The sequence below is a fragment of the Austrofundulus limnaeus genome, unplaced genomic scaffold (genome assembly GCF_001266775.1).
Source record: "Austrofundulus limnaeus strain Quisiro unplaced genomic scaffold, Austrofundulus_limnaeus-1.0 Scaffold180, whole genome shotgun sequence".
NCBI classification, from domain to species: Eukaryota; Metazoa; Chordata; class Actinopteri; order Cyprinodontiformes; family Rivulidae; genus Austrofundulus; species Austrofundulus limnaeus.
In genome coordinates, this window is record NW_013952582.1 from 1,070,206 (window position 1) to 1,081,188 (window position 10,983).

At 37.6% G+C, this 10,983-nt stretch overlaps 1 protein-coding gene across 1 annotated transcript in view; it reads left to right on the forward strand.

Moving 5' to 3' along the window:
* The window catches only part of phkb (phosphorylase kinase, beta), a gene marked incomplete at its 5' end in the record, with an annotated part of 79,801 nt that extends 69,074 nt beyond the window's left edge, over nucleotides 1-10,727 (forward strand). Inside the window, 7 exon segments of the mRNA XM_014018007.1 lie at nucleotides 2,929-3,019; nucleotides 4,128-4,333; nucleotides 6,385-6,519; nucleotides 6,864-6,993; nucleotides 7,173-7,280; nucleotides 8,675-8,815; nucleotides 9,563-10,727. Coding sequence (XP_013873461.1) covers nucleotides 2,929-3,019; nucleotides 4,128-4,333; nucleotides 6,385-6,519; nucleotides 6,864-6,993; nucleotides 7,173-7,280; nucleotides 8,675-8,815; nucleotides 9,563-9,700 — 949 coding nt within the window.
* Between the last annotated feature and the right edge of the window lie 256 nt (nucleotides 10,728-10,983).

The window sequence follows — 10,983 nt, forward strand, 5'->3', positions numbered from 1 at the left end:
CACACACACACACACACACACACACACACACACACACACACACACGCACACACACACAACAAAATGTGCAGGTCTCCAAAACAAAACCTTTAGAAAGGCATCCGGTATCAGTCGTGCCTGCTGAAAGCGTAAAACAATTGTATGAAAATCGAAGCTTATCAGAGTCCTTGTTTTGCTTTTTAGGAAGTTTCTTTAATCCCGCTGTTTATATTCCTGACRTTGTTTTTGTCTGTGTTCCTCACAAACTTACATTGGAACCAAAAATGTAACTGCTATTTAATCTGGGTGAACAGGCTGGCAGTGCGCCGTGCTGCTGCCGTTACCAAGAAGTTTGCCAGCTCTATAGCTCCTCACATCACCACAATTCTGGTGCATGGGAAACAGGTAATGTCCAAGCAGKGATGGAGGAAACGCCCCTGCATGCGTTAGCTGGCTACTGTAACTAGCTGGCTTGCCGGAGCGCTGTGTGAGGTGTTTGACCAGTCCCTTTGTAATTTTCTTCATGAAAAGGGTTTCCACAAGGTTTTATTCTTTTTTAATCTGTAAAAGAAAGTTGATAAAACTAAGCTATTATCAAGAAAGCTTTGGTGATATTAGTGACCCTTCACATCAAATTGAGGATACGTTAAATTTGGTCAAAATGACCTGAGCACATTTTTTAAGGTTCCTGGCTTTTTAATCGGCTTTTTGATACCCAGATCATCTTGATATAGACAATTTCAGAGATATGTCTCGATTTATCTTTCTAATCAGGAAAGCTCATTGATATTTGGTCAGAATCCTATTTTTTGGTTATACTGACGAGGAGTCTTTGATGTCTTTTTAAAGAAGAAACCTCAAACAATATTTGAATATTAAGATTTACCAGCTGGGGAGGGAAAAAAAGCTTTATTAGCTTACAGGGAAAAATACAGAAATTAAAGGTTTTTCTGTTCAAACTAGCGTTTTTTTGTAGCTACTGCTCAAAAAAGTGCTTCAAACAGATTATATTTCAGATATTTAATTTAAACGGCCCATAAATAAGGCATTTATTTGTTATATTTTGACAAAATTTAAATGTTTTAAAAAATGGCATATGGCTGCCTATTTCTCCACATATCACTTTGTAACTTAATCCACTGTTTGATGTGATGAGTGAAGTAAGCCAGGTGTTTATTTTCTGGCCATTTAAGGAAAAAAAAGATTAAATCCCTACAATATATACGTAAAATAAAAGTACCATCAAAATGAAACAAATGCTGTTTGATGTTGTTCAGTAAAGTAAATATAGTGTATATCTAAACATTGTGACCATATTTAACCTGACAGTTCTCTCTTTGGTCTCTCTCAGATTGTCTACATTTGTTAAAGGTTATTTTTTTGCTAGCATTTTGCCCTGCAATAATTCAGCTAACCTACAACCTGTAAATCTGGCTAACTCTCACACAGTCATAATATTTACGAGCCAGCTAGGCAACGCTAGTAGGAACCTTGACGCAGGTGTTTTCAGGAGCTGAGTTTGTGGTCAGCATTGGCTTTCTCTCCTTTTTAACCAACACAGACGCAGGATCCTCCCTTCTGCTTTGTTCCTGGTGGCACAAAGGCTGGCTGAGAACTACAAATTAAGTAGAATTAGGCTGTAAATTCTGGTGCATTTATCAAAAATGGCCACGATAGATAAATAATTTGTATTTGTTTCTGGAGCAGATGGAAGTTACAGAAATTCAAAAAATCAATATGAGGGTAATACTTCTAAAAGGGTTTCAGTATTTAAAGGCTCACAGTACTTAAGCAATTATTGGCGATGATTTTTACTATCTGGAACAAGCTGACTGTCCTTTACTTTAAATTCTGATTGGTATTACAGATCCGTTAGTTTGTTTTGCCTATGTGGATTTAATGTGTGTAAATCTTTATTTATTTTTTTTTGTATGGTTAATATACTAAGTTTCAGAAAGCAACAACTTTCTATTTAGTTTGTGGTTTTGCTGCTGGCCTAATATTTAAGTACTGACAAAATATTGTGGATAAACTCACAGCTGTGTTTCTGTTCCTCTTCACAGTGATCAGTGTTTTGTGCCCATAGTTTGGTTTGAATACGCTGACTGACATGACAGCTTTTATTGTATGCTGTTTTACTTGTTAATATTAGTTTTGAAAATAATACTATACTTGTAGCATATAAAAGAAAGATTATTTTTCTTGCTGAGAAACAACAGCCATATCATTTTCGTACTTACTTAACATAGGCCAGCAAGTAGGATTTTAAAGCCATTTTCTCTACGGATCAGTGCTTTGACAGCATGTCATTATTTTACGAACTTAAAAATGCTATTGCCTTTTTATTTCCTGGAGATTTCTTTGTATTTCCACAGGTTTAACCAGAGAGCACAGTAACATGAGTTCCTCTCAGCATATAATAAGAGCCAGTTGTGTTTCAGCTAATTATATGTTCCCATTTATGACATGACTTCATGCATCCACCTCTGCTCTGAGGGCTGCTTCACCTCCATGCGTGTGTGTTGTCCGTAGCAGCCCTGGCTACGTGTTTAGATAGCTGCGGTTTCAGCGTGCTGATTTTTCCTCATAGGATTCCTGCAGGCAAGAGGAAGCAGTTTGCAGGCATGTGCTGAATCTTTCAAACGACGAACTCAGAAATGTGTGAACATTAAAATATTTATGGGAAAGCAAACATTTATTTGGGCTATAAATACTGAAACTATGCATTATCATTGGGCCAAACTGTTTTTTTATTATAGCAAAAAAAGGCTTGCCGTGTCCCTTGAGGACAAAACTTGGCAAATATTTTTACCTCTATAATGTTTCATAAAAATATTAGAAGAAATGCACATAGATGAACTCAATGGAAAGCTACATGTTAAATTCCTCGCTGAAAATTGTTCTGTCATAAGTTTCTCAAGAATGTTCTTGTGTCTTTTTGCCCACTAGGTCTGTTGTCCGTCTTGCTGCCAGTCTCTTAACTAAGCTAGTGGATAGCCTTGCCCCCAGTATTACTAGTATTTTAGTACAAGGCAAGCAGGTAAGTGGACACACAGGCAGAACAGCCTGACTAGTGACTATCCCTGCTCTAAAATCAAAATGTCGGGGTGCAACTGTTGGACCTATGATTTTAATGTTCACTAATTCAAAAAGAAAACCAAAAGGAAACTGGATAGATGTAATAAAAAGCTCCTTTTGCTTGGGGAATTACCAGCTGCTTGCTTATGTCCCTCATCACAGCTCACCTTGATTGTTTGTGGTTTTAAGCTGCAGCAAGGCCATCAGAGAATCCTAATGTGCACCTTGTCTGGACACACCATGACTGATGCACGGTGACCTGTGAATGGAGTGATGCAACCACCTCACACTGGTTGGCTTTCAGKGCATCATTTCCTGTCAAGTGCTATTCAGAGATTAGCCTCTTCTCGAGAGTATCGGTTATCTTGCTGCATTTTTAACCTTTGGAACAGTTTTAGACATTTCATTATGCTGAAGGAGCTGAAGGTGTGAATCTGCATATAGATTGCCTACCTGAGGGAATGCTCCCCTCTACATGATTGGAAAAACTAATTTAAAATTGGAGATGGATGTGCGTACAATAACTGTGCCTTACAAAGAATAAGAGGCACCATCTTATTTAAGTAGATTTCCCACTCTTATATACTTGTATTTTTTTATTGTCGATGAAATCCTACAATGTCTTCCCTTCTTGATTTCAAAACTTTATATCCAGCTTCAGGCCTCTTTTTTAACTCAGTCCAATTCAGTTTACATGTAAAGATGAACGATGCATCCAAGTTTAAGAGTTGGATTTCATCAGCTGAAGGCAAAGATAAAAGTGTGCCCTCTCATCAGATTGCTGAGGTGTAATTTTCACGAGACGCTTCAAAGCAAAAATACAAAAGTGCAGTTGAGATCTGTCATTTTTTCCCCCTTTTCCACTTTTATGTAACTCTGGGAGAGGAGGCCAATTTCAAAGCTATCGAACTAAAACACATGTCGAAAATATGCCTTGAATGAAGTATGGTGCACCACGACAACCTGTCGACATGCACAGTACTGCACGTTTCTTTTGTAAAAGACTTTCAGAGTGTACCTAGACATAAACTGTGTCCGTTTTTTCTCCTCCTCCCGTACACAATCACCAGGTGACCCTTGGTCTATTTGGCCACGAGGAGGCAGTGATCTCCAACCCCCTGTCTCCAGGAGTCATCCAGGGCATCATTTACAGCAAGTGCTCTCCTCATGGAGGAGAGAGGGAAGCTGTCCTCCAGCAGGAGCTGGTCATCCACATCGGATGGATTATCTCCAACAACCCTGAGCTGTTCAGCGGCATGCTCAAAATCAGAGTCGGGTAGGACAATGTCAGCCTCAGGATGATTGAATTGGTACCTCTAAAAGCTCTTTAGTGTTTTGTCAAGCAGAATTAGCTCATGCAGCATGCACACGTCAATGTAGTTTTCTCTTTGCCTGGTGTTCATTGGAGTATTTGTGGCAAACTAATTTCATCACTTCAGGAATTGATTACTGCCCAATTATGTAATTCTAAAACTACAAGATTTAATCTAAGCCTTTGTGTTCATTAAATTGTGAGCAATTCTAGGTTTGTATCCCGGACGAGCCCCCAACTTGTTACAACTCATCTCAAAATTCACAGCATTAATGGGAGAGCTGCAGAATTTCAGTCAAAGCAAARTGATTTATTTAACGATATAAATAAACCAAAACATTATGAAATGTTAAAGTCAGTGTGATTAGTTCAGTTCATGGGTGAGTGTAGAAAAGTGCTGTGTGAGTAAAAGCAAAAACTACTGGAGTCCAAAGATAAAACAAAATGGCAACCAAAACGAAGTGACCATGAGCAGCTGTCATCAATGGGCTTTATGCTAAGAGGACTGGTAGGTCTCAGTTTCCAGAGCAGGCCTTATAAACTAGAGAGACCTGCCATAAAATGGAGACCATAACTCCAAAAAATATTTTTACTTTTGATGGTAAAAAAAAAATAATGTAAAATTTGCAAGAAGATATGTAATGTAAAACCTTTACATATCCTGTAAATATTCAATACCAGATTATTAGTTTGTTTTGACCACACACATTAATTCACCTTTTAAAGTCTCCTTAGCCTTTTATTATTTGAACAAAAATTTCAACAAACTTTTTTAGTTTACAAACACTATTATTTAGACATTTGAAGACAAAATCCAACTTTAAAACAGCCTTTTAACCTCTTATTAACCAACACAAATACAAAGACACATTTTTCAGGATCTCCACTACAAATTTAGATTTATTTAGAAAAACTCAACAACTTTCGAATTCAAGGAAGGCTACACATGCAGGGTAGTTTGTAAAAAAGACACCATATTTTTAAAAATACATACTTTGTTTTAGATAATGAAAAGAATTACTTAAAAGGGTAGTTTTTTTTTCAAGCATTGATTGGGTAGAACACCTCTTTTGAGAGGAATGATGATCAGTTTAAAGTAGAAACACCAAACAACTTAGTTTACTATTTTCATGGAGTAATACTGAAAAAATATTAGTCTAGAGAAATATGTGGATATCTGTCAACTTTGAGCCCTCAGGCAGCATTTCCTACAGAAACCTTTAGTGCAGCCTAGCCTCAGGAATACTTTAGAAAAAAAAATGTTTCTCATCACAGCTGCACCCTGAAAAGATCCCACACATGAACTCTTTACAAAAATGCTGACATGGTTTTTGAACATTAACTCATCTCAGATGGACAGAGGGACAATGGGCCGAAGTTTTGTGGTCAAAATTGGGCATGAGGGTTTTTTTTTTGTGCTACAGATGTAAAAGACCATTCAGGTTTCTATCAGCAAAGTATAAAAACCAGCACATATGAGAATGGGTGTAGATACTGTATGTGTTAGGTACTGATCATGCAGAGACATGCTGTGAATTGGAATTTTAGACCATCAGTATCAGCATTTTTTTTCTCAGCCAAGCAAAAACTACATAACTCCATAGAGCACAGCTTTATGGACATAAAGTGTGTGTTTCACAGATATTGTACGTCGCCTAAATTTTAAGGAACAAAAGTGGATACAGATTTCCTACACAAAGCAACAAAATTTTCAAAATAATTAATGACTTAAAAACATTTTTAATTTATTAAATACAGTAATTTACACTTTTTTGTGCAAATTTCCCCACTGTGGGATCAATAAAGCTTATCTTATCTTACTTTATCTTAATTGTTTTTTGTGTGTGTGTGTGTGTGTGCATGTTTGTTAATTGAATGTAAGAAAACATTAGCCTAGCCTTTGAGAGTTCTTCACTTGCCTGTAAATGAAGTTTTATTGAAGGAAGCATGGAATAGTTCTTTTAACACTTTTAGCTTTGTCTATAACATCCTGTATGTATTATGTGGTTCTTAAGCTGGATCGTTCAGGCCATGAAACATGAGCTGAAGATCCGAGCTGGAGACATGCCCCCTCAGGACATCTACCAGCTGTCTCCCAGCGACATCAAGCAGCTCCTGCTGGACGTCCTGCAGCTGCAACACACCGCCAGGTACTCTGAAACTATCCTATCACACACACACTCCTGCACACATCTCACAGGCCTCCTTTTAATACACAGATCTGCCTTTGAAGATACCAGGGATAATGCTTGTTTTATCTTTTTTGGTTTAATTATTGTATCTTCTTTGCCAGCGTTTTTATCTTATCATCTTTTCTCATCACATCCCAATTTCCTGTGGAGAATTAATGAAGTTTTATCTCATCTAATTTCATACATGCTGACTGAAAACCGTGTCCTTAAGCACAACAGCTGTCATTATTATTATTATTTTTAATCTGTTTTTAGAACTCTGTTGGAAAAAAAGAGTACACGCTTCCTTGTTTTCCTGCCAGGTCTTGGCTGAACAGACGTCAGATTGACGGCTCTCTGAACAGAACCCCTCTGGGCTTTTATGACCGTGTGTGGCAGATCCTGGAGAGGACTCCCAATGGAATTGTGGTTGCTGGGACTCACCTCCCACAGGTTCTCCCCCCACCCCTCCACCCTCACAAGACAAACACTTTGACCTTTTCAGCCCACCACAAATTTCCTAAACACTTGATAGATTTCAAATGCCTACAGTGTTCTGTTTGTAATGGCCACAGCTGTATAAAACCATCTCGCCACCTGACATGTTTGTTTACCTTCTCTGCTCGATGCAGCAACCTACGCTCTCTGACATGACTATGTATGAGATGAACTTCTCCCTGCTGGTGGAGGACACGCTGAAGAACATCATTCTGCCTGAGTACAGACAAATCATTGTGGAGGTGAATACACCTGTTGATAAACATTGCTAAAGAACAACAAAGTAGAAAAGGGTGTAAAGAAATATAACTAACATGGTTTATAGAGGTTATTTATTACAAATTACATTTTTTGTCTCTCTTTGCAGTGGTTTTCTTACTGTTAGAGGTTTTCTCCYAATTATTTAAGTACAGAAAGCATGTACAAGTTTCCATAGTCTTCAGTTTTATTTTAGCTCAAAATCTCTTCAACACTAGACGTGAACAGTTTTTTTATWTTTTGTTGTAAAAATTTATAAACAAATAACACAAATTAATAATAAATTTGAAGATCAATATCTTCTGCCACTCACCGTTTAAGAATGTTTCAAATCCAACTTATTGTTTTCACACAGCAACTGCTTGTTTGAGGCTTATTTTTTAGTCTGTGTCTGTTTTGTTCCTATGAGAGTGTTATAAAGGCATAGACACTGGTGTGTTTGCCACAGTGACCTGAATAAGCCACTGGCAGCAGCTTTACCGTTTATTTTGTTGTTGATTAACATCTTACAAGGTTCATACATCAAAATGTAGGAATTTATCTTAGTCTAAAAATAATTGTCAGGTCCTCTGAACAGGTTCTTCTTYGAAACGTTGGATCTCTTCTTCTAGTGATTTTTTTCCGTCTGAAGAGTTACAGGTAAACTCAGCCTTATAAGCAGTACCTTCAAATACCTCTAAAAGTTATCACCAGTTATGACAACCAAAACTGGTTGTTCCCATCCAAAAGAGGACAATCAACCTAATGATCATTAGAGCCCTGATTATCACCTATTGCTCACAGGGGGCTGGGTCATACTCACAATAACAGCATTGTAAGAGGGGGACAACTGATCACAGATCCCTGTTTAATGATGGCCGGGTTCTCTTCACTTAGCTAAGTTCCTTCACTCCTCTCTCTAACCAACGTTCCTTTCTATCAAGATAAGAACATATTCATCCCTGAAAGAGTGACCGCTGGCCTGTAGATAGACGAGTGTAAAATGCAGAGTTTTGGCCTGATGATGTTGCTCTTCTGTGTTGGCCCATTTTTTTGAACACTAGTTAGGTTTATTTGCATAAAATTCTTTGATCAGATTGAAATGTATTCCGATTAAATAATCCAAATGTATCATTTACATGAGCACAATCTGATCATGACGAGTGTTTACGTGCACCAGGTTTTTATTCAGATAGAAGCACTGACATGCGCAGAGATGTCAACTTTACCTAAAGAAAAATAAAAAACCACAGAAAAAAGTTCTACTTCGTGATGAACATAAACAAACATCTTCTGAGCGCTCAGAATGGACCCGCGGCAGGTTTTAATGATGGTGGAGACTTTACTGCACTCCCTAAATAATATGTGTTCTGACCTGTGCTGTTTTCCACACCCTTAGTTGCTGATGGTGGTGGCCATAGTTCTGGAGAGAAACCCAGAGCTGGATTTCAGTGACAAGGTGGATCTGGATGGACTGGTGAAGGAAGCTTTTAACGATTTCCAGAAAGATCGCAGTCGCTTTGAAGGGATTGAAAAACAGGTAGAATATCTTCCCTTCAGCTCAGCCAGTGAACTAAGGTTTTTCTCATACACATGACTGTCTTTTAAAAAATGAATGAACAGATGGTTTAAAGAACAGGTTATTGATTGGTAGTTTGCATCAATATGACTACATTTTTACTACAGGTCTTGCGGTTTTATTCAGATTTTTTACTCAGATCAGATTTTTGTGTGTGTGTGGCTGATATCTTGTTAAGTCTTTATAATTTGAATTTGACTGTCACTGGAGTTCAATGCAAACATTTCAGAATGAACTTCTGAATGTGCCGAAGAAGACATGAATTCACAAGTAAACACGCTGTGTTTCCAGACAACGGATGTTGCATGTTAGCATGTGTGGGTCAATTCTGATGTTGTTATGCAATCTGGGCTACTAAAATAGCTGAAAGTAGAAGCAAATGCAAGTATTGATCCAGTCATGCTAATATTAAGGTCCAACATGTTGGGATACCAGCATTAGCCTCATATGTTCTATTAATTTCTCAGTCATAAAGGACATGACAGATCTAGAATGTTTAAAAAAAGCGACAGGACTTTTGTTCTGTAGCTGAAGAGGAGAAAATATATATTTTGACCGTATTGTGGTGTAAATGTTGGATGAAATGTGAAATGACTGTTCGGACTACAGTCCCTTTGAAAAACATCAGATATGTACCTGATTTAGTACTGGATATGAAAAATACCTAGGTTGGATTCATCCTTCTTTCCTCACTGTTTTTTGTCCCAGGATGACATGCAGGCATTCTACAACACCCCACCTTTAGGCAAAAGGGGTACCTCCAGCTACCTGACCAAGGGAGTTATGACCCAGCTGCTACAAGGAGACGTCAGGCCCTGCAAAGATGACCCATGTTCTGTTAGCTAAACATACAGCGCTCAAAGGCTTGGACTCTGACCTCTCAGGCTTGGTTATATAGATTCCCACAATAATCCTTTATGTTTGTTCTAGGGTTTTGAAAAAAAAACAATTCTTTCTTCTTTTGTATTTTTTTAGAAGCCAGCTTCAAAAGTTCTGCATGTGAGCCTCTGAGCTAATAATATGTAGGACTCTGCTAATGAACAAGGCTCAGATGTAACAGTTCAAGCTGTGCAATAAATCCCATTTGCATGTGTCAGCAGCTGCTATGGAGCAGCTGAAAGTACGAAACTCAGCATGAGAATTGTGGGTCTTACATTGGTGCTTCGGGCACTCAGGAGCCTTGAACATGTGTCACTTATCACCTAAACCAGAAAGCACTTGAATCAAATTTTGTTTCGTACAATTTATAACAAATGTTGATATCCTCATAAAAAAAAATAAAGAAATTTGTAGACTTTTGTCTTTCGGTGATTCAGACATTTGTTTGGCAGAGATCCTCTGCACATGATAAGAAATAGACTGTTTTTGTAACTTATTCAGTATACAGTATGTAAATCTGCTCTGAATATAGATATATATGTTTAGTTATTGTTTGAATTTGTAGTGTATTGTACTGACTTCCTGTTTGAGGAACATTGTATTCTCTCTTATGCAGACTCTGTCAGTAGCTCCTGTTTGCTGTAAACACTGTGAGAGATTTTCTGAATGTAATTGGATATAAAATACCTTTTAGTGGTCTTTGTGGGCGGCGGCACCCTGTGTGACATTGACTTCTGCTAATTCAAAGTCCTGGGAGAGGATACCCTTCATACTCTGATGTTTTGGTGACAAGGTTGCTTCCAACTTTCGGTCGGAGTGATTAAAGGCTGCTGACTTTGTCCCATTTTGTACTCTGTTTCCTTGAATGTTATCACTATGACTCGACCCAACTTGTCACGGTACAGAAGTGCATGTTTCTGAGTTATGTTTTCCTCTGGCTGTTTTAAAAGAGTATTTTTTTCTTAGAAAATAAAGTTAGACTGGAAAATATGAACATGTTTCTTAATTTCTTTTTGTCAGTTTTACAAACTGCATGTGTGGGAAAAATTGGAGAACACTTCTCTCTCTCTCTCTCTCTCTCTATATATATATATATATGTGTGTGTGTGTGTGTTAACTACATTTTAACATTCAAACAAAACAATTAAAACTTTCGGTGCAAAAAAACAAGATTTCTAAAAACCCAGTTTTTGGTGAACTGGTAAATCTAAAAAATAAATAGATAAATATAATTTAAAAAAGAACTTTGT